The sequence below is a fragment of the Oncorhynchus gorbuscha genome, linkage group LG21 (genome assembly GCF_021184085.1).
Source record: "Oncorhynchus gorbuscha isolate QuinsamMale2020 ecotype Even-year linkage group LG21, OgorEven_v1.0, whole genome shotgun sequence".
Lineage (NCBI taxonomy): Eukaryota > Metazoa > Chordata > Actinopteri > Salmoniformes > Salmonidae > Oncorhynchus > Oncorhynchus gorbuscha.
This window is the reverse complement of record NC_060193.1, coordinates 55,926,739-55,951,905: the sequence shown is the minus strand read 5'-3', so window position 1 is coordinate 55,951,905 and position 25,167 is coordinate 55,926,739. Positions and strand designations below refer to the sequence as shown.

The 25,167-nt window shown below is 50.7% G+C and overlaps 1 protein-coding gene across 8 annotated transcripts in view; it reads right to left on the bottom strand.

Annotated features, from left to right (window-relative positions):
- The window catches only part of LOC124008157 (guanine nucleotide exchange factor DBS-like), a 106,794-nt gene that overhangs the window by 44,419 nt on the left and 37,208 nt on the right, over positions 1-25,167 (bottom strand). For all 8 annotated transcript variants that reach the window (XM_046319215.1, XM_046319216.1, XM_046319209.1 and 5 more), the window contains 2 exons: positions 16,162-16,245; positions 7,368-7,482 (listed from right to left, as the gene is read on the bottom strand). In XM_046319215.1, coding sequence (XP_046175171.1) covers positions 7,368-7,482; positions 16,162-16,237 — 191 coding nt within the window. In that variant the 5' untranslated portion in view covers positions 16,238-16,245. The remainder of the gene's footprint in view (positions 1-7,367; positions 7,483-16,161; positions 16,246-25,167) is intronic.

The window sequence follows — 25,167 nt, the reverse complement described above, 5'->3', positions numbered from 1 at the left end:
CATGACTAACGGGACATGGTGTGATGAAGGAAACATACAGGAACTCAAATCCTTCTGTTCACCTGATTTAGAATTCCTCACAATCAAATGTAGACCGCATTATCTTCCAAGAGAATTCTCTTCGATTATAATCACAGCCGTATATATCCCCCCCAAGCAGACACATCGATGGCTCTGAACGAACTTTATTTAACTCTTTGCAAACTGGAAAACATTTATCCGGAGGCTGCATTCATTGTAGCTGGGGATTTTAACAAAGCCAATCTGAAAACAAGACTCCCTAAATTTTATCAGCATATCGATTGCGCAACCAGGGGTGGTAAAACCTTGGATCATTGTTACTCTAACTTCCGCGACGCATATAAGGCCCTGCCCCGCCCCCTTTCGGAAAAGCTGACCACGACTCCATTTTGCTGATCCCTGCCTACAGGCAGAAATTAAAACAAGAGGCTCCCACGCTGAGGTCTGTCCAACGCTGGTCAGACCAAGCTGACTCTACACTCCAAGACTGCTTCCATCACGTGGACTGGGACATGTTTCGTATTGCGTCAGATGGGAATATTGACGAATACGCTGATTCGGTGTGCGAGTTCATTAGAACGTGCGTCGAAGATGTCGTTCCCATAGCAACGATAAAAACATTCCCTAACCAGAAACCGTGGATTGATGGCAGCATTCGCGTGAAACTGAAAGCGCGAACCACTGCTTTTAACCAGGGCAAGGTGTCTGGCAACATGACTGAATACAAACAGTGCAGCTATTCCCTCCGTAAGGCTATTAAACAAGCTAAGCGTCAGTACAGAGACAAAGTGGAATCTCAATTCAATGGCTCAGACACAAGAGGCATGTGGCAGGGTCTACAGTCAATCACGGACTACAAGATGAAACCCAGCCCAGTCAAGGACCAGGATGTCTTGCTCCCAGGCAGACTAAATAACTTTTTTGCCCGCTTTGAGGACAATACAGTGCCACCGACACGGCCTGCAACGGAAACATGCGGTCTCTCCTTCACTGCAGCCGAGGTGAGTAAAGACATTTAAACGTGTTAACCCTCGCAAGGCTGCAGGCCCGGACGGCATCCCCAGCCGCGCCCTCAGAGCATGAGCAGACCAGCTGGCCGGTGTGTTTACGGACATATTCAATCAATCCCTATACCAGTCTGCTGTTCCCACATGCTTCAAGAGGGCCACCATTGTTCCTGTTCCCAAGAAAGCTAAGGTAACTGAGCTAAACGACTACCACCCCGTAGCACTCACTTCCGTCATCATGAAGTGCTTTGAGAGACTAGTCAAGGACCATATCACCTCCACCCTACCTGACACCCTAGACCCACTCCAATTTGCTTACCGCCCAAATAGGTCCACAGACGATGCAATCTCAACCACACTGCACACTGCCCTAACCCACCTGGACAAGAGGAATACCTATGTGAGAATGCTGTTCATCGACTACAGCTCGGCATTCAACACCATAGTACCCTCCAAGCTCGTCATCAAGCTCGAGACCCTGGGTCTCGACCCCGCCCTGTGCAACTGGGTACTGGACTTCCTGACGGGCCGCCCCCAGGTGGTGAGGGTAACAACATCTCCTCCCCGCTGATCCTCAACACGGGGGCCCCACAAGGGTGCGTTCTGAGCCCTCTCCTGTACTCCCTGTTCACCCACGACTGCGTGGCCACGCACGCCTCCAACTCAATCATCAAGTTTGCGGACGACACAACAGTGGTAGGCTTGATTACCAACAACGACGAGACGGCCTACAGGGAGGAGGTGAGGGCCCTCGGAGTGTGGTGTCAGGAAAATAACCTCACACTCAACGTCAACAAAACTAAGGAGATGATTGTGGACTTCAGGAAACAGCAGAGGGAACACCCCCCTATCCACATCGATGGAACAGTAGTGGAGAGGGTAGCAAGTTTTAAGTTCCTCGGCATACACATCACAGACAAACTGAATTGGTCCACTCACACTGACAGCGTCGTGAAGAAGGCGCAGCAGCGCCTATTCAACCTCAGGAGACTGAAGAAATTCGGCTTGACACCAAAAGCACTCACAAACTTCTACAGATGCACAATCGAGAGCATCCTGGCGGGCTGTATCACCGCCTGGTACGGCAACTGCTCCGCCCTCAACCGTAAGGCTCTCCAGAGGGTAGTGAGGACTGCACAACGCATCACCGGGGGCAAACTACCTGCCCTCCAGGACACCTACACCACCCGTTGTTACAGGAAGGCCATAAAGATCATCAAGGACATCAACCACCCGAACCACTGCCTGTTCACCCCGCTATCATCCAGAAGGCGAGGTCAGTACAGGTGCATCAAAGCTGGGACCGAGAGACTGAAAAACAGCTTCTATCTCAAGGCCATCAGACTGTTAAACAGCAACCACTAACACTGAGTGGCTGCTGCCAACACACTGTCATTGACACTGACCCAACTCCAGCCATTTTAATAATGGGAATTGATGGGAAATGATGTAAATATATCACTAGCCACTTTAAACAATGCTACCTTATATAATGTTACTTACCCTACATTATTCATCTTATATGCATATGTATATACTGTACTCTACATCATCGACTGCATCCTTATGTAACACATGTATCACTAGCCACTTTAACTATGCCACTTTGTTTACTTTGTCTACACACTCATCTCATATGTATATACTGTACTCGATACCATCTACTGTATGCTGCTCTGTACCATCACTCATTCATATATCCTTATGTACATGTTCCTTATCCCCTTACACTGTGTATAAGATAGTAGTTTTGGAATTGTTAGTTAGATTACTTGTTGGTTATCACTGCATTGTCGGAACTAGAAGCACAAGCATTTCGCTACACTCGCATTAACATCTGCTAACCATGTGTATGTGACAAATAAAATATGATTTGATTTGATTTGATGTACCAGGACATACACCACGTATACCAGGACATACACCACGTATACCAAGACATACACCACGTATACCAGGACATACACCACGTATACCAGGACATACACCACATGTACCAGGACATACACCACATGTACCAGGACATACACCACATGTACCAGGACATACACCACGTGTACCAGGACATACACCACGTGTACCAGGACATACGCCACGTGTACCAGGACATACACAACGTGTACCAGGACATACACCACATATACCAGGACATACACCACGTGTACCAGGACATACGCCACGTGTACCAGGACATACGCCACGTGTACCAGGACATACGCCACGTGTACCAGGACATACACCACGTGTACTAGGACATACACCACGTATACTAGGACATACACAACGTGTACCAGGACATACACCACGTGTACCAGGACATACACCACGTGTACTAGGACATACACCACGTATACTAGGACATACACCACGTATATTAGGACATACACAACGTATACTAGGACATACACAACGTATACTAGGACATACACAACGTATACTAGGACATACACAACGTATACTAGGACATACACAACGTGTACCAGGACATACGCCACGTGTACCAGGACATACGCCACGTGTACCAGGACATACGCCACGTGTACCAGGACATACACCACGTGGACCAGGACATACACCACGTGTACCAGGACATACACCACGTGTACCAGGACATACGCCACGTGTACCAGGACATACACCACGTGTACCAGGACATACATATCATGTACCAGGACATACATATCATGTACCAGGACATACACCACATGTACCAGGACATACACATCATGTACCAGGACATACACCACATGTACCAGGACATACACCACATGTACCAGGACATACACCACATGTACTAGGACATACACCACGTATACCAGGACATACACCACATATACCAGGACATACACCACGTATACCAGGACATACGCCACGTATACCAGGACATACGCCACGTGTACCAGGACATACGCCACGTGTACCAGGACATACGCCACGTATACTAGGACATACACAACGTATACCAGGACATACACAACGTATACCAGGACATACACCACATATACCAGGACATACACATCATGTGGTCCTGTGTAGCTCAGTTGGTAGAGCATGGCGCTTGTAACGCCAGGGTAGTGGGTTCGATCCCCGGGACCACCCATACGTAGAATGTATGCACACATGACTGTAAGTCGCTTTGGATAAAAGCGTCTGCTAAATGGCATATATTATGTACCAGGACATACACCACGTGTACCAGGACTAACACCACGTGTACCAGGACATACACCACATGTACCAGGACATACACCACGGGTACCAGAGGACATACGCCACGTGTACCAGGACATACACCACGTGTACCAGGACATACGCCTCGTGTACCAAGACATACACCTGGTGTACCAGGACATACACCACGTATACTAGGACATACACAACGTGTACCAGGACATACACCACGTGTACCAGGACATACACATCATGTACCAGGACATATACAACGTATACTAGGACATACACCACATGTACCAGGACATACACCACGGGTACCAGGACATATACAACGTATACTAGGACATACACCACGGGTACCAGGACATACACCACGGGTACCAGGACATACACCACGGGTACCAGCACATACACCACGGGTACCAGCACATACACCACGGGTACCAGCACATACACCACGTGTACCAGCACATACACCACGTGTACCAGCACATACACCACGTGTACCAGCACATACACCACGTGTACCAGGACATATACAACGTATACTAGGACATACACCACATGTACCAGGACATACACCACGGGTACCAGGACATATACAACATGTACTAGGACATACACCACGGGTACCAGGACATACACCACGTGTACCAGGACATACATATCATGTACCAGGACATACATATCATGTACCAGGACATACACCACATGTACCAGGACATACACATCATGTACCAGGACATACACCACATGTACCAGGACATACACCACATGTACCAGGACATACACCACATGTACTAGGACATACACCACGTATACCAGGACATACACCACATATACCAGGACATACACCACATATACCAGGACATACGCCACGTATACCAGGACATACGCCACGTGTACCAGGACATACGCCACGTGTACCAGGACATACGCCACGTATACTAGGACATACACAACGTATACCAGGACATACACAACGTATACCAGGACATACACCACATATACCAGGACATACACATCATGTGGTCCTGTGTAGCTCAGTTGGTAGAGCATGGCGCTTGTAACGCCAGGGTAGTGGGTTCGATCCCCGGGACCACCCATACGTAGAATGTATGCACACATGACTGTAAGTCGCTTTGGATAAAAGCGTCTGCTAAATGGCATATATTATGTACCAGGACATACACCACGTGTACCAGGACTAACACCACGTGTACCAGGACATACACCACATGTACCAGGACATACACCACGGGTACCAGGACATACGCCACGTGTACCAGGACATACACCACGTGTACCAGGACATACGCCTCGTGTACCAAGACATACACCTGGTGTACCAGGACATACACCACGTATACTAGGACATACACAACGTGTACCAGGACATACACCACGTGTACCAGGACATACACATCATGTACCAGGACATATACAACGTATACTAGGACATACACCACATGTACCAGGACATACACCACGGGTACCAGGACATATACAACGTATACTAGGACATACACCACGGGTACCAGGACATACACCACGGGTACCAGCACATACACCACGGGTACCAGCACATACACCACGGGTACCAGCACATACACCACGGGTACCAGCACATACACCACGTGTACCAGCACATACACCACGTGTACCAGCACATACACCACGTGTACCAGCACATACACCACGTGTACCAGCACATACACCACGTGTACCAGGACATATACAACGTATACTAGGACATACACCACATGTACCAGGACATACACCACGGGTACCAGCACATACACCACGGGTACCAGCACATACACCACGTGTACCAGCACATACACCACGTATACCAGGACATACACCACATATACCAGGACATACACCACATGTACTAGGACATACACCACGTATACCAGGACATACACCACATATACCAGGACATACACCACGTATACCAGGACATACGCCACGTATACCAGGACATACGCCACGTGTACCAGGACATACGCCACGTGTACCAGGACATACGCCACGTATACTAGGACATACACAACGTATACCAGGACATACACAACGTATACCAGGACATACACCACATATACCAGGACATACACATCATGTGGTCCTGTGTAGCTCAGTTGGTAGAGCATGGCGCTTGTAACGCCAGGGTAGTGGGTTCAATCCCCGGGACCACCCATACGTAGAATGTATGCACACATGACTGTAAGTCGCTTTGGATAAAAGCGTCTGCTAAATGGCATATATTATGTACCAGGACATACACCACGTATACTAGGACATACACAACGTATACCAGGACATACACAACGTATACAAGGACATACGCCACGTGTACCAGGACATACGCCACGTGTACCAGGACATACGCCACGTGTACCAGGACATACGCCACGTGTACCAGGACATACGCCACGTGTACCAGGACATACACCACGTGTACCAGGACATACACCATGTGTACCAGGACATACGCCACGTGTACCAGGACATACACCACGTGTACCAGGACATACACCACGTGTACCAGGACATACACCACATATACTAGGACATACACCACGTATACTAGGACATACACAACGTATACTAGGACATACACAACGTATACTAGGACATACACCACGTGTACCAGGACATACAGCACGTGTACCAGGACATACACCACGGATACTAGGACATACACCACGGGTACTAGGACATACACCACGGGTACCAGGACATACACCACGTGTACCAGGACATACACCACGTGTACCAGGACATACACCACGTGTACCAGGACATACACCACGTGTACAAGGACATACACAACGTATACTAGGACATACATAACGTGTACCAGGACATACACCACGGGTACCAGGACATACACCACATGTACAAGGACATACACCACATGTACCAGTTGCAGCAACGATGAGGTGTAATATAGATGCCAACTATAATGGTTAAGATACAGTCCTGCATAAGACAAGTTCACTTTGTTGTAGGGAGATTCATTGTTCTGTTCAGACAAAGGAACTGTGAAGATAGTTCTACACTGACATCTGCTGGTTGGTATTGTTACCACACCACTTCCTCAACTATACAAAGTAATGACAAGCTCAAGCATCAGAGTGTGCAATGCATTGTGTGTGTCACCTGGGCACACTGGTCAGGTAGGTCAGCACGTTGTGGAACTCTTCCTCCTGGAGCTCGCCAAACGCAGGGAATTCTGGGAACACGATGATGGGACTGCCGTTCTCAGCTCGGCCCCCTGGGAAAGAAATGGGGACGTTTGATTGATTAATTGATTACATTTGTTCAACAAGGCCATCATTTTGCCCTCAATTAGACAGCACATACAGCCCCCCATATCCCCCTTTCAGACCCGCACAGAATAGACATAGTGACAAGCTTTGGAATCCTTTAATTTAATGTGTTTTAAAACGTTCATGTACATCATATTCATAATGTCCATTACTCTTCTGATAGATATAGCTAACCCCCCCCCCCAGTTGAATGAACACACAGAGCAGCGGTTCCAGCCTCTCCTTGGGGACCCTCAGCTGTTCCATGTATTTGAACTATTCCACAGTTAGCACACCGGATTCAACTTGTCAGCTAATCATCAAGCCCTTTGTGAAACGTCTGGGGGTCCCGAGGAGAGGTTTTGAGAACCATTGACCCAGAGGAATCATGTGACGGTCTGAGTGGGGGAGGGGGAGATTAGAGGATGAGATATAGGATCTGTCTTCTCTCACAAAGCCTGGTGTTACTGCGGCTCTGCAGGCTGCAATAATAGTATTTTCTATTTTTATTCTTCCTTTTTAAGTCTGCGTTGTTGGGAAAGGACTCGCAAGAAAGCGTTTCACGGTAAAGCCTACACCCGTTGTATTCGGCGCCTGTGACAAATCAAATTTGACTTGATTTAGTGCTAGAGGAGGGTCAAGGGAATGAGAAATTAACAGGTGTGAGTAGAGAGAAAGAGACAGGCGGTCAATGTGAATCTCTGCACCAGCCGTATCACTAGAGCAGAACCAGAGCACTGTGCCCTGATCCATCTAGCACCAGCCGTGTCACTAGAGCAGAACCAGAGCACTGTGCCCTGATCCATCTGGTACCAGCCGTGTCTCTAGAGCAGAACCAGAGCACTGTGCCCTGATCCATCTGGTACCAGACGTGTCACTAGAGCAGAACCAGAGCACTGTGCCCTGATCCATCTGGTACCAGCCGTGTCTCTAGAGCAGAACCAGAGCACTGTGCCCTGATCCATCTGGTACCAGACGTGTCACTAGAGCAGAACCAGAGCACTGTGCCCTGATCCATCTGGCACAAGCCGTGTCACTAGAGCAGAACCAGAGTACTGTGCCCTGATCCATCTGGTACCAGCCGTGTCACTAGAGCAGAACCAGAGCACTGTGACCTGATCCATCTGGCACCAGCCGTGTCTCTAGAGCAGAACCAGAGCACTGTGCCCTGATCCATCTGGCACCAGCCGTGTCACTAGAACAGAACCAGAGCACTGTGCCCTGATCCATCTGGCACCAGCCGTGTCACGAGAGCAGAACCAGAGCACTGTGCCCTGATCCATCTGGCACCAGCTGTGCCACTAGAGCAGAGAGCAGAACCAGAGTACTGTGCCCTGATCCATCTGGTACCAGCCGTGTCACTAGAGCAGACCCAGAGCACTGTGACCTGATCCATCTGGCACCAGCCGTGTCTCTAGAGCAGAACCAGAGCACTGTGCCCTGATCCATCTGGCACCAGCTGTGCCACTAGAGCAGAGAGCAGAACCATAGCACTGTGCCCTGATCCATCTGGCACCAGCCGTGTCACTAGAGCAGAACCAGAGCACTGTGCCCAGATCCATCTGGCACCAGCCGTGTCACTAGAGCAGAGAGCAGAACCAGAGCACTGTGCCCTGATCCATCTGGCACCAGCCATGTCACTAGAGCAGAGCCAGAGCACTGTGCCCTGATCCATCTGGCACCAGCCGTGTCACTAGAGCAGAACCAGAGCACTGTGCCCTGATCCATCTGGTACCAGCCGTGTCACTAGAGCAGAACCAGAGCACTGTGCCCTGATCCATCTGGCACCAGCCGTGTCACTAGAGCAAAACCAGAGCACTGTGCTCTGATCCATCTGGCACCAGCCGTGTCACTAGAGCAGAACCAGAGCACTGTGCCCTGATCCATCTGGCACCAGCCGTGTCACTAGAGCAGAACCAGAGCACTGTGCCTTGATCCATCTCGCACCAGCCGTGTCCCTAGAGCAGAACCAGAGCACTGTGCCCTGATCCATCTGGCACCAGCCGTGTCACTAGAGCAGATCCAAAGCTCTGTGCCCTGACCCATCTGGCACGAGCCGTGCCACTAGAGCTGAACCAGAGCACTGTGCCCTGATCCATCTGGCACCAGCCGTGTCACTAGAGCAGAACCAGAGCACTGTGCCCTGATCCATCTGGCACCAGCCATGTCACTAGAGCAGAACCAGAGCACTGTGCCCTGATCCATCTGGTACCAGCCGTGCCACTAGAACAGAACCAGAGCACTGTGCCCTGATCCATCTGGTACCATTCGTGTCACTAGAGCAGAACCAGAGCACTGTGCCCTGATCCATCTGGCACCAGCCGTGTCACTAGAGCAGAACCAGAGAATGGTGCCCTGATCCATCTGGCACCAGCCGTGTCACTAGAGCAGAACCAGAGCACTGTTCCCTGATCCATCTGGTACCAGCCGTGCCACTAGAGCAGAACCAGAGCACTGTGCCCTGATCCATCTGGCACCAGCCGTGTCACTAGAGCAGAACCAGAGCACTGTGACCTGATCCATCTGGCACCAGCCGTGTCACTAGAGCAGAACCAGAGCACTGTGCCCTAATCCATCTGGCACCAGCCGTGTCACTAGAGCAGAACCAGAGCACTGTGCCTTGATCCATCTGGCACCAGCTGTGCCACTAGAGCAGAGAGCAGAACCAGAGCACTGTGCCCTGATCCATCTGGTACCAGCCGTGTCACTAGAGCAGAACCAGAGCACTGTGCCCTGATCCATCTGGTACCAGCCGTGTCACTAGAGCAGAACCAGAGAATGGTGCCCTGATCCATCTGGTACCAGCCGTATCACTAGAGCAGAACCAGAGCACTGTGACCTGATCCTTCTGGCACCAGCCGTGTCACTAGAGCAGAACCAGAGCACTGTGCCTTGATCCATCTGGCACCAGCTGTGCCACTAGAGCAGAGAGCAGAACCAGAGCACTGTGCCCTGATCCATCTGGCACCAGCCGTGTCACTAGAGCAGAGCCAGAGCACTGTGCCCTGATCCATCTGGCACAAGCCGTGTCACTAGAGCAGAACCAGAGCACTGTGCCCTGATCCATCTGGCACCAGCTGTGCCACTAGAGCAGAGAGAAGAACCAGAGCACTGTGCCCTGATCCATCTGGTACCAGCCGTGTCACTTGAGCAGAACCAGAGCACTGTGCCCTGATCCATCTGGTACCAGCCGTGTCACTAGAGCAGAACCAGAGCACTGTGCCCTGATCCATCTGGTACCAGCCGTGTCACTAGAGCAGAACCAGAGCACTGTGCCCTGATCCATCTGGTACCAGCCGTGTCACTAGAGCAGAACCAGAGACTGGTGCCCTGATTCATCTGGTACCAGCCTTATCACTAGAGCAGAACCAGAGCACTGTGTCTTGATCAATCTGGCACCAGCCGTGTCACTAGAGCAGAACCAGAGCACTGTGCCCTGATCCATCTGGCACCAGCCGTGTCACCAGAGCAGAACCAGAACACTGTGCCCTGATCCATCTGGCACCAGCCGTGTCACTAGAGCAGAACCAGAGCACTGTGCCCTGATCCATCTGGTACCAGCCGTGTCACTAGAGCAGAACCAGAGCACTGTGCCCTGATCCATCTGGCACCAGCCGTGCCACTAGAGCAGAGAGCAGAACCAGAGCACTGTGCCCTGATCCATCTGGCACCAGCCGTGTCACTAGAGCAGAGCCAGAGCACTGTGCCCTGATCCATCTGGTACCAGATGACTGGAGCAGAACCAGAGAACTGTGCCCTGATCCATCTGGTACCAGACGACTAGAGCAGAACCAGAGCACTGTGCCCTGATCCATCTGGTACCAGACGACTAGAGCAGAACCAGAGCACTGTGCCCTGATCCATCTGGTACCAGAAGACTTGAGCAGAACCAGAGCACTGTGCCCTGATCCATCTGGCACCAGCCTTGTCACTAGAGCAGAACCAGAGCACTGTGCCCTGATCCATCTGGTACCAGCCGTGCCACTAGAGCAGAACCAGAGCACTGTTCCCTGATCCATCTGGTACCAGCCGTGCCACTAGAGCAGAACCAGAGCACTGTGCCCTGATCCATCTGGTACCAGCCGTGCCACTAGAACAGAACCAAAGCACTGTGCCCTGATCCATCTGGTACCAGCCGTGCCACTAGAGCAGAACCAGAGCACTGTGCCCTGATCCATCTGGTACCAGACCACTAGAGCAGAACCAGTGCACTGTGCCCCGATCCATCTGGTACCAGCCGTGCCACTAGAGCAGAACCAGAGCACTGTGCCCTGATCCATCTGGTACCAGACGACTAGAGCAGAACCAGAGCACTGTGCCCTGATCCATCTGGTACCAGACCACTAGAGCAGAACCAGTGCACTGTGCCCTGATCCATCTGGTACCAGCCGTGCCACTAGAGCAGAACCAGAGCACTGTGCCCTGATCCATCTGGCACCAGCCGTGTCACTAGAGCAGAACCAGAGAATGGTGCCCTGATCCATCTGGCACCAGCCGTGTCACTAGAGCAGAACCAGAGCACTGTTCCCTGATCCATCTGGTACCAGCCGTGCCACTAGAGCAGAACCAGAGCACTGTGCCCTGATCCATCTGGCACCAGCCGTGTCACTAGAGCAGAACCAGAGAATGGTGCCCTGATTCATCTGGTACCAGCCGTATCACTAGAGCAGAACCAGAGGATGGTGCCCTGATTCATCTGGTACCAGCCGTATCACTAGAGCAGAACCAGAGCACTGTGACCTGATCCATCTGGCACCAGCCGTGTCACTAGAGCAGAACCAGAGCACTGTGCCTTGATCCATCTGGCACCAGCTGTGCCACTAGAGCAGAGAGCAGAACCAGAGCACTGTGCCCTGATCCATCTGGCACCAGCCGTGTCACTAGAGCAGAGCCAGAGCACTGTGCCCTGATCCATCTGGCACAAGCCGTGTCACTAGAGCAGAACCAGAGCACTGTGCCCTGATCCATCTGGCACCAGCTGTGCCACTATAGCAGAGAGAAGAACCAGAGCACTGTGCCCTGATCCATCTGGTACCAGCCGTGTCACTTGAGCAGAACCAGAGCACTGTGCCCTGATCCATCTGGCACCAGCCGTGTCACTAGAGCAGAACCAGAGCACTGTGCCCTGATCCATCTGGCACCAGCCGTGTCACCAGAGCAGAACCAGAACACTGTGCCCTGATTCATCTGGCACCAGCCGAGTCACTAGAGCAGAACCAGAGCACTGTGCACTGATCCATCTGGCACCAGCCGTGTCACTAGAGCAGAACCAGAGCACTGTGCCCTGATCCATCTGGCACCAGCCGTGTCACTAGAGCAGAACCAGAGCACTGTGCCCTGATCCATCTGGTACCAGCCGTGTCTCTAGAGCAGAACCAGAGCACTGTGACCTGATACATCTGGTACCAGCCGTGCCACTAGAGCAGAACCAGAGCACTGTGACCTGATCCATCTGGCACCAGCCGTGCCACTAGAGCAGAACCAGAGCACTGTGACCTGATCCATCTGGTACCAGCCGTGCCACTAGAGCAGAACCAGAGCACTGTTCCCTGATCCATCTGGTACCAGCCGTGTCACTAGAGCAGAACCAGAGCACTGTGACCTGATCCATCTGGTACCAGCCGTGTCACTAGAGCAGAACCAGAGCACTGTGCCCTGATCCATCTGGCACCAGCCGTGCCACTAGAGCAGAGAGCAGAACCAGAGCACTGTGCCCTGATCCATCTGGCACCAGCCGTGTCACTAGAGCAGAGCCAGAGCACTGTGCCCTGATCCATCTGGTACCAGACGACTGGAGCAGAACCAGAGAACTGTGCCCTGATCCATCTGGTACCAGACGACTAGAGCAGAACCAGAGCACTGTGCCCTGATCCATCTGGTACCAGACGACTAGAGCAGAACCAGAGCACTGTGCCCTGATCCATCTGGTACCAGACGACTTGAGCAGAACCAGAGCACTGTGCCCTGATCCATCTGGCACCAGCCTTGTCACTAGAGCAGAGCCAGAGCACTGTGTCCTGATCCATCTGGCACCAGCCGTGTCACAAGAGCAGAACCAGAGCACTGTGCCCTGATCCATCTGGTACCAGCCGTGCCACTAGAGCAGAACCAGAGCACTGTGCCCTGATCCATCTGGTACCAGCCGTGCCACTAGAGCAGAACCAGAGCACTGTGCCCTGATCCATCTGGTACCAGCCGTGCCACTAGAACAGAACCAGAGCACTGTGCCCTGATCCATCTGGTACCAGCCGTGCCACTAGAGCAGAACCAGAGCACTGTGCCCTGATCCATCTGGTACCAGACCACTAGAGCAGAACCTGTGCACTGTGCCCTGATCCATCTGGTACCAGCCGTGCCACTAGAGCAGAACCAGAGCACTGTGCCCTGATCCATCTGGTACCAGACGACTAGAGCAGAACCAGAGCACTGTGCCCTGATCCATCTGGTACCAGACCACTAGAGCAGAACCAGTGCACTGTGCCCTGATCCATCTGGTACCAGCCGTGCCACTAGAGCAGAACCAGAGCACTGTGCCCTGATCCATCTGGTACCAGACGACTAGAGCAGAACCAGAGCACTCTGACCTGATCCATCTGGTACCAGACCACTAGAGCAGAAGCAGAGCACTATGCCCTGATCCATCTGGTACCAGACCACTAGAGCAGAAGCAGAGCACTGTGCCCTGATCCATCTGGTACCAGACCACTAGAGCAGAAGCAGAGCACTGTGCCCTGATCCATCTGGTACCATGTGTGTATGTGTGTCAGGCAGACACCTGCCTGAGTAGGCGACTAGAGAAGGACCAGAGGTTAATGATTACAACACAAAACAAGGCCTGGAGACACAGACAACCTCCAGGGGAGAGGACATACAGAGACAACCTCCAGGGGAGAGGACATACAGAGACAACCTCCAGGGGAGAGGACATACAGAGACAACCTCCAGGGGAGAGGACAATACAGAGACAACCTCCAGGGGAGAGGACATACAGAGACAACCTCCAGGGGAGAGGACATACAGAGACAACCTCCAGGGGAGAGGACATACAGAGACAACCTCCAGGGGAGAGGACATACAGAGACAACCTCCAGGGGAGAGGACATACAGAGACAACCTCCAGGGGAGAGGACATACAGAGACAACCTCCAGGGGAGAAGACATACAGAGACAACCTCCAGGGGAGAAGACATACAGAGACAACCTCCAGGGGAGAGGACATACAGAGACAACCTCCAGGGGAGAGGACATACAGAGACAACCTCCAGGGGAGAGGACATACAGAGACAACCTCCAGGGGAGAGGACATACAGAGACAACCTCCAGGGAGAGGACATACAGAGACAACCTCCAGGGGAGAAGACATACAGAGACAACCTCCAGGGGAGAAGACATACAGAGACAACCTCCAGGGGAGAGGACATACAGAGACAACCTCCAGGGGAGAGGACATACAGAGACAACCTCCAGGGGAGAGGACATACAGAGACAACCTGGAAGGAACAGGAACACAGTAGGAGTCTTTAATGACACAGCTAAAACAGTAGTGCTGCGTCACACTCTCATCCGCTGGGCTTGGAGTCATTCTAGTGGCGTACCAAGGCTGTAGCGTAGAAGTATGAATTACAACTAGACCAAGGGTCATCTTCATCAGCTGTGTGCTCATGTGACTACTCATCAGAGGGTGGGCAGCTGTCATGAACACACACACGCATCACCCCTGGCAACCACGGAGTTATTAAACACACTGACAGAGAGATATGAAGACAAATAGACTCTACACAGACTGTACACATCCTAAGAACAGGTTCCCGGGCAAGACATGTAACAGCAAGGAACTGAAGGAACTGAAGCTCGTGAAATTCAGTTAGACACACACACACACACTCTCAACGGGTGGAGTGTTAAATTCAGTCACACACTCAGCAGCCAATCACAGCAGCACATAGTGCCACACACACTTGGCTCTTCCAACCGTTGCCGGGCCAGGTTGCCAAGTGGATCGTCGTGTCGATGAATTATTCACGGGCCGTCTCCGTGCCGTTATTATCCGTGGTAACCCGACGTGGGGCCCTATCTGGGTTGGCATCGCCGTAGTAACGGAACAAACTGAGTTGGCCCAACTCTTTGGAAATATGGGTCTGGTGTGGAACGGTTTTCCTCAGTTTTCCCCCAAAGGTCGGATCGTTGCAAAAGTCTTAGTTTAGTTAAGTCATTTAGTTAAGTCATTTAGTTAAGTCATTTAGTTAAGTCATACAACGGAAATCAGTTTGAACAACCCTGCTGTACTCTATCTGGCAGCCAGAGTGCTATCCCTGTACTTTTATAAATAGGAAAATGCCGACGGATTATGTTTTGATGTTTAGGCCAGCTACTTCTCTCAGCTACTTCACTCAGCTACTTCACTCAGCTACTTCACTCATACAGTGTGATATGATTGCTGCTCCATCAGTGGCTGTGTCAGCTTTGGGGATGGTTCACTGTTACTAGCTTCTGCCATATTGCTTAAGCTTTTTCCATCTGTGAAGTGAGATCTTCAAGGGCCTTGGCATAGCGTTGGGATTGGCTCACTCGGATGTTTGGGATTGAACCACTATGAGAGGTAACTATGAAGGAGGGAGCGATGGAGGGAAAAGAAAAAGACTGACCTGAGAGGAAAGCAAACCGTTTCCTGAGGTCAGGATCGATGTCTGCAGCAAACAGACGATCACTCTCCTGCTGCATGATGTCATCTGGAAGATAAGAGACAAAAAACATCAACTACAGTTACAGTAACACAGTATTTACAACAATAGATGACAGTTACATACAGTATTTACAACAATAGATGACAGATACAGTAACATACAGTATTTACAACAATAGATGACAGATACAGTAACATACAGTATTTACAACAATAGATGACAGTTACAGTAACACAGTATTTACAACAATAGATGACAGTTACATACAGTATTTACAACAATAGATGACAGATACAGTAACACAGTATTTACAACAATAGATGACAGATACAGTAACATACAGTATTTACAACAATAGATGACAGATACAGTAACATACAGTATTTACAAGAATAGTTGAGTTACAGTAACATGCAGTATTTACAACAATAGATGACAGATACAGTAACATACAGTATTTACAACAATAGATGACAGATACAGTAACATATACAGTAACATTCAGTATTTACAACAATAGATGACAGTTACAGTAACATATAGCTCAGTCTTACAGCCCTGGGCGTAAGACTGAGCTATAAATACTGTAACATACAGTATTTACAATAATAGAACATAGTATTAGTCAGACAGAGCACCTGAAATGACATGACAGAGAGAGAGAGGAGCAGAGACGCCACTGACCCACTTCTCAAGGAGAAGTCTCCCCAAATCCCCCCCTTCTCCAACTTTCAGTCCCAGTCTCAGTGAGGAAGAGAGTGCGGGAGGTGAGGCTGAGGAGAGGAGTAAAGAGGGGAGGAGGGGCTGCGGGAAGATGCTGAGAGGAGGGGGAGAGGCAGAGAGAGTATTGTTGTAAATACTGTATGTTACTGTACCTGTCATCTATTATTGTAAACCCCAAACAGCAAGCAATGCAGATGTAGAAGCACGGTGGCTCAGAAAAACTCCCTAGAAAGGCCAAAACCTAGGAAGATACCTAGAGAGGAACCAGGCTGAGGGGTGGAGATTATAACAGAACATGGCCAAGATGTTCATAGATGACTAATCAAGTCGACAATCTACTGGCAAATCCTTTTCAATCCTTGTCATATGAAGAGAAATTATAGACAAAACGTATCGGTGCTCATCGGTCATTGGACATGAACATTACACAACAAGTTGGAAATCACAAATTCAACAATGAGTAGTTTGGAAGGAATCAGTGGCTAACTGCAAGTGTTGCAAAGCAATCACTAGCCTGCTAGTCAGACGAGTGGGCGTGTGGTCCAAGTCTGGGTTTAAGGGTCTCTTTTCCAAGCTTAAAAGGATAAACATTCAACACCATGGTTGAATACATTGGTCATACTGTCAATCCAACATGACTTCTGGCGGTTGAAAACAACTGGAAACTCAGAACTGGGAAATGGGAGACTTCAGTGAGTTCAAGACAACTGGGAACTCTGAACAAAACTAGCTCCGACTGGGAGAATACGGTCATACAACTCGGAATTCAAAGTCAGGAACTCGATAATCTTTCTTGAGCTCCGACCTGATGTCAAGATTCAACCTTGTGTTTTTCTGAGTCCCCAGTTGTCTTGAATGCACCATAAATCCAGAGAATGCCAGACTTCGATGACAAAGTTTGATGCCAAAATTTGCACACGAAGGACCGCCGCACCACCTTCCTGTTCAAGTGAGCAAAGCACAACGAGGTCCAAAAATGTCTTATATGCTGCTGCATAAAGGATGTAATATGCCAAGGCGATATGTATACTGTAGCTAAGAAAGTCATAGTAAGTATATGTTGTGTCGTAAGCTGTTAGTAGCCCATGTGCCTCACTCTAATAGTTTGTTCCTTTCCCCCGTCATAATTCAGCGTACTGTTCTGACTTGGTGGTGCACATGTAGCCTATAACCGGTTTTAGATGAATGTAATCATCAAATATTGTAAGAGCTTTCATTGTCTGCTTTATATGCCTCCTTTATTTATCCTACGGTTCTGACTTGTGTACAGGGATAATACTGTAAGAACGGCCCATGTTCTGAATTCTGTCGATGTACCTTTCAAAAGTGCTGAACAAACAGTTATATTGACTATGTCTGTCCACTCGGTCATTAATGTTTTAATAGAAATTACGGATGGCCTCTTATCCGCTCGTCGTCCCATTTGTACATCTCAATTGTCAATAGAAACCACATTTGTTTAAGCAAGTCAGCCATATCAGCTATGTTTTTTAAAAGGGCAGTAAATGAGGCTGAATGAACTGTTTTGCTGCCAGACAAGGCTTCGCTGATAGCCAGGTGTATTGGTGGTAAGGATTCACTCCATGGTGCTGAAAAGAAAGCTCTTCTGTTGGGACAGCTTTATGTAGGCCCTAACAGTTTATGGGCACCGTTTGTCACCGTTATAGTGCAATTAATGTTTAGCGTTGTGTAGTGTGGCTTTGCTGGCATGCATATATTTTTTTTCTTGAGTTTGCCCCACCATGCTAAAATCGCCACTGCCAAGGTGAGCTTAAAACAATACTTTATTTCTCTCTATTCTTAACTCATTTTAATAAAAACTATATGCAATGATGCTCAATTGTTTCTAACTAATGCTTATGTACCAGTTTGGTTTTTATACCATGCTCTCCCCAATCAACCATCATCAGTATAAACCAGAAAACCCCGTGGTCACGTTTCAGGAGGGACTGACTTCAGGTCACAGGGAAGGTGACGTCAACCTGCCAGGCTTAGCTACCTCCATCCAGCTGGAGCCGGGAAGACTAGCATCCACACAGTGAGTGGGTTCATAGGGATCAAGGCTGAGAAACACTAATGCAGTCTATTCTAGAACCATAGACATGCATGTTGGCAGTCACTGTCAGTATTCAGTCTGATGTTGGTGTAATGCATCAGGACAGGTGGCCAGGCAGCCCTGGGTGGTAGGTAACAACTCAGTCTTACAGCCCTGGGTGGTAGGTAACAGCTCAGTCTAACAGCCCTGGGTGGTAGGTAACAGTGCAGTCTTACAGCCCTGGGTGGTAGGTAACAGCTCAGTCTTACAGCCCTGGGTGGTAGGTAACAGCTCAGTCTAACAGCCCTGGGTGGTAGGTAACAGCTCAGTCTTACAGCCCTGGGTGGTAGGTAACAGCTTAGTCTTACAGCCCTGGGTGGTAGGTAACAGCTTAGTCTTACAGCCCTGGGTGGTAGGTAACAGCTCAGTCTAGCAGCCCTGGGTGGTAGGTAACAGCTCAGTCTAGCAGCCCTGGGTGGTAGGTAACAGCTCAGTCTAGCAGCCCTGGGTGGTAGGTAACAGCTCAGTCTACAGCCCTGGGTGGTAGGTAACAGCTCAGTCTAGTAGCCCTGGGTGGTAGGTAACAGCTCAGTCTTACAGCCCTGGGTGGTAGGTAACAGCTCAGTCTACAGCCCTGGGTGGTAGGTAACAGCTCAGTCTAGCAGCCCTGGGTGGTAGGTAACAGCTCAGTCTACAGCCCTGGGTGGTAGGTAACAGCTCAGTCTAGCAGCCCTGGGTGGTAGGTAACAGCTCAGTCTAACAGCCCTGGGTGGTAGGTAACAGCTCAGTCTTACAGCCCTGGGTGGTAGGTAACAGCTCAGTCTAGCAGCCCTGGGTGGTAGGTAACAGCTCAGTCTACAGCCCTGGGTGGTAGGTAACAGCTCAGTCTAGCAGCCCTGGGTGGTAGGTAACAGCTCAGTCTACAGCCCTGGGTGGTAGGTAACAACTCAGTCTACAGCCCTGGGTGGTAGGTAACAACTCAGTCTACAGCCCTGGGTGGTAGGTAACAGCTCAGTCTTACTACAGCCCTGGGTGGTAGGTAACAGCTCAGTCTTACAGCCCTGGGTGGTAGGTAACAGCTCAGTCTTACAGCCCTGGGTGGTAGGTAACAGCTCAGTCTTACAGCCCTGGGTGGTAGGTAACAGCTCAATCTTACGACAGCCCTGGGTGGTAGGTAACAGCTCAGTCTTACAGCCCTGGGTGGTAGGTAACAGCTCAATCTTACAGCCCTGGGTGGTAGGTAACAGCTCAGTCTAACAGCCCTGGGTGGTAGGTAACAGCTCAGTCTAACAGCACTGGGTGGTAGGTAACAGCTCAGTCTAACAGCCATGGGTGGTAGGTAACAGCTCAGTCTTACAGCCCTGGGTGGTAGGTAACAGCTCAGTCTTACAGCCCTGGGTGGTAGGTAACAGCTCAGTCTTACTACAGCCCTGGGTGGTAGGTAACAGCTTAGTCTTACAGCCCTGGGTGGTAGGTAACAGCTCAGTCTTACAGCCCTGGGTGGTAGGTAACAGCTCAGTCTAACAGCCCTGGGTGGTAGGTAACAGCTCAGTCTTACTACAGCCCTGGGTGGTAGGTAACAGCTTAGTCTTACAGCCCTGGGTGGTAGGTAACAGCTCAGTCTTACAGCCCTGGGTGGTAGGTAACAGCTCAGTCTTACAGCCCTGGGTGGTAGGTAACAGCTCAATCTTACAGCCCTGGGTGGTAGGTAACAGCTCAGTCTAACAGCCCTGGGTGGTAGGTAACAGCTCAGTCTAACAGCCCTGGGTGGTAGGTAACAGCTCAGTCTTACAGCCCTGGGTGGTAGGTAACAGCTCAGTCTTACTACAGCCCTGGGTGGTAGGTAACAGCTTAGTCTTACAGCCCTGGGTGGTAGGTAACAGCTCAGTCTAACAGCCCTGGGTGGTAGGTAACAGCTCAGTCTTACAGCCCTGGGTGGTAGGTAACAGCTCAGTCTTACAGCCCTGGGTGGTAGGTAACAGCTCAGTCTAACAGCCCTGGGTGGTAGGTAACAGCTCAGTCTTACAGCCCTGGGTGGTAGGTAACAGCTTAGTCTTACAGCCCTGGGTGGTAGGTAACAACTCAGTCTACAGCCCTGGGTGGTAGGTAACAACTCAGTCTACAGCCGTGGGTGGTAGGTAACAGCTCAGTCTTACTACAGCCCTGGGTGGTAGGTAACAGCTTAGTCTTTACAGCCCTGGGTGGTAGGTAACAGCTCAGTCTTACTACAGCCCTGGGTGGTAGGTAACAGCTTAGTCTTACAGCCCTGGGTGGTAGGTAACAGCTCAGTCTTACAGCCCTGGGTGGTAGGTAACAGCTCAGTCTAACAGCCCTGGGTGGTAGGTAACAGCTCAGTCTAACAGCCATGGGTGGTAGGTAACAGCTCAGTCTAACAGCCCTGGGTGGTAGGTAACAGCTCAGTCTTACAGCCCTGGGTGGTAGGTAACAGCTCAGTCTTACTACAGCCCTGGGTGGTAGGTAACAGCTTAGTCTTACAGCCCTGGGTGGTAGGTAACAGCTCAGTCTTACAGCCCTGGGTGGTAGGTAACAGCTCAGTCTTACAGCCCTGGGTGGTAGGTAACAGCTCAATCTTACAGCCCTGGGTGGTAGGTAACAGCTCAGTCTAACAGCCCTGGGTGGTAGATAACAGCTCAGTCTAACAGCCCTGGGTGGTAGGTAACAGCTCAGTCTTACAGCCCTGGGTGGTAGGTAACAGCTCATTCTTACTACAGCCCTGGGTGGTAGGTAACAGCTCAGTCTTACAGCCCTGGGTGGTAGGTAACAGCTCAGTCTAACAGCCCTGGGTGGTAGGTAACAGCTCAGTCTAACAGCCCTGGGTGGTAGGTAACAGCTCAGTCTTACAGCCCTGGGTGGTAGGTAACAGCTCAGTCTTACTACAGCCCTGGGTGGTAGGTAACAGCTTAGTCTTACAGCCCTGGGTGGTAGGTAACAGCTCAGTCTTACAGCCCTGGGTGGTAGTTAACAGCTCAGTCTAACAGCCCTGGGTGGTAGGTAACAGCTCAGTCTTACAGCCCTGGGTGGTAGGTAACAGCTCAGTCTTACAGCCCTGGGTGGTAGGTAACAGCTCAGTCTTACAGCCCTGGGTGGTAGGTAAAAGCTCAGTCTAACAGCCCTAGGTGGTAAGTAACAGCTCAGTCTTACAGCCCTGGGTGGTAGGTAACAGCTCAGTCTTATAGCCCTGGGTGGTAGGTAACAGCTCAGTCTTACAGCCCTGGGTGGTAGGTAACAGCTCAGTCTTACAGCCCTGGGTGGTAGGTAAAAGCTCAGTCTAACAGCCCTAGGTGGTAGGTAACAGCTCAGTCTAACATCCCTGGGTGGTAGGTAACAGCTCAGTCTTATAGCCCTGGGTGGTAGGTAACAGCTCAGTCTTACAGCCCTGGGTGGTAGGTAACAGCTCAGTCTTACAGCCCTGGGTGGTAGGTAACAGCTCAGTCTTACAGCCCTGGGTGGTAGGTAACAGCTCAGTCCAACAGCCCTGGGTGGTAGGTAACAGCTCAGTCTAACAGCCCTGGGTGGTAGGTAACAGCTCAGTCTAACAGCCATGGGTGGTAGGTAACAGCTCAGTCTAACAGCCCTGGGTGGTAGGTAACAGCTCAGTCTAACAGCCCTGGGTGGTAGGTAACAGCTCAGTCCAACAGCCCTGGGTGGTAGGTAACAGCTCAGTCTTACAGCCCTGGGTGGTAGGTAACAGCTCAGTCTAACAGCCCTGGGTGGTAGGTAACAGCTCAGTCTAACAGCCCTAGGTGGTAGGTAACAGCTCAGTCTTACAGCCCTGGGTGGTAGGTAACAGCTCAGTCTTACAGCCCTGGGTGGTAGGTAACAGCTCAGTCTAACAGCCCTGGGTGGTAGGTAACAGCTCAGTCTTACAGCCCTGGGTGGTAGGTAACAGCTCAGTCTAACAGCCCTGGGTGGTAGGTAACAGCTCAGTCTAACAGCCCTGGGTGGTAGGTACTTCTCGCTCTGTGTTTTCCCCCCTTTCTTCCTGGTATTAGAGGTAAGGAACGTCTCTAACCCATTCAGTTCCATTGAGAACTAAGGCCCCTACCCTCCTCACCAAGTGCATTGTATATGATGTGTAGAGATGTGTTCAGTCTCATCACTGTGGTCCGTGAGCGCTCCAACTGAGACCCGGAGAAAAGCCACCAAAACAGGCCTTTCCCAGCCAGGGAACTCTTAAGCAGCACAAAACCACACAACACCCACAACTTCCTCCCAACCAGGCCAACACAGGCCCCACGTTTTGAGGTTGATGGGGGCCAAGAATGTTGCCCCCCCCCCCCTCCCCCTCTACACTCATTCACAATCAGGTCAGGGGCTCAATCAGTGAAGGTCAAGGTTTACAATGTCAATGTGAGGATAGAGCTGACCTGAAATTAGATTTCTATCATGTAAGGTTTTATATCTTGTCATATTACTTCTTGTCAGTTAACTATTGTATAACCTAACAAGTTACAGCTCAGATCTGGATGGATGATATCTCAGAGAAAAGGGGGAGAAATGTGGATGAGGAGGAGGGAGAGAAAAGGGAAAAAATGAGGAGGGAGAGGAAAGGGGAAAGGAGGAGGGAGAGGAAAGGGGAAAGGAGGAGGGAGAGGAAAGGGGAAAGGAGGAGGGAGAGGAAAGAGGAAAGGAGGAGGGAGAGGAAAGAGGAAAGGAGGAGGGAGAGGAAAGGGGAAAGGAGGAGGGAGAGGAAAGAGGAAAGGAGGAGGGAGAGGAAAGAGGAAAGGAGGAGGGAGAGGAAAGAGGAAAGGAGGAGGGAGAGGAAAGAGGAAAGGAGGAGGGAGAGGAAAGAGGAAAGGAGGAGGGAGAGGAAAGAGGAAAGGAGGAGGGAGAGGAAAGGGGAAAAGGAGGAGGGAGAGGAAAGGGGAAAGGAGGAGGGAGAGGAAAGAGGAAAGGAGGAGGGAGAGGAAAGAGGAAAGGAGGAGGGAGAGGAAAGAGGAAAGGAGGAGGGAGAGGAAAGAGGAAAGGAGGAGGGAGAGGAAAGAGGAAAGGAGGAGGGAGAGGAAAGGGGAAAAGGAGGAGGGAGAGGAAAGGGGAAAGGAGGAGGGAGAGGAAAGAGGAAAGGAGGAGGGAGAGGAAAGAGGAAAGGAGGAGGGAGAGGAAAGGGGAAAAGGAGAAGGGAGAGGAAAGAGGAAAGGAGGAGGGAGAGGAAAGAGGAAAGGAGGAGGGAGAGGAAAGGGGAAAGGAGGAGGGAGAGGAAAGAGGAAAGGAGGAGGGAGAGGAAAGAGGAAAGGAGGAGGGAGAGGAAAGAGGAAAGGAGGAGGGAGAGGAAAGAGGAAAGGAGGAGGGAGAGGAAAGAGGAAAGGAGGAGGGAGAGGAAAGGGGAAAAGGAGGAGGGAGAGGAAAGGGGAAAGGAGGAGGGAGAGGAAAGGGGAAAAGGAGGAGGGAGAGGAAAGGGGAAAGGAGGAGGGAGAGGAAAGAGGAAAGGAGGAGGGAGAGGAAAGAGGAAAGGAGGAGGGAGAGGAAAGGGGAAAAGGAGAAGGGAGAGGAAAGGGGAAAAGGAGGAGGGAGAGAAAAGAGGAAAGGAGGAGGGAGAGGAAAGAGGAAAGGAGGAGGGAGAGGAAAGAGGAAAGGAGGAGGGAGAGGAAAGAGGAAAGGAGGAGGGAGAGGAAAGAGGAAAGGAGGAGGGAGAGGAAAGAGGAAAGGAGGAGGGAGAGGAAAGAGGAAAGGAGGAGGGAGAGGAAAGAGGAAAGGAGGAGGGAGAGGAAAGGGGAAAAGGAGGAGGGAGAGGAAAGGGGAAAGGAGGAGGGAGAGGAAAGAGGAAAGGAGGAGGGAGAGGAAAGAGGAAAGGAGGAGGGAGAGGAAAGAGGAAAGGAGGAGGGAGAGGAAAGAGGAAAGGAGGAGGGAGAGGAAAGAGGAAAAGGAGAAAGGAGAGGAAAGGGGAAAAGGAGAGGAAAGGGGAAAGGGGAAAAGGAGGAGGGAGAGGAAAGGGGAAAAGGAGGAGGGAAAGGAAAGGGGAAAAGGAGGAGAGAGAGGAAAGGGGAAAAAGGAGGAGAGAGAGGAAAGGGGAAAAGGAGGAGGGAGATACTCCATTGAAAGGAGGCCAGGGTTCTATTACTAATGCCTACATTGTTAATGTGGAGACATGGCTCTGGTTGAGCTGTGGAGACTGGGAAGACAACTACACAGCCCTTTCCAGTAAAGGAGATTCTACAGAGGCCTCTCTCTCCACGTTCCTTCTATGCGTT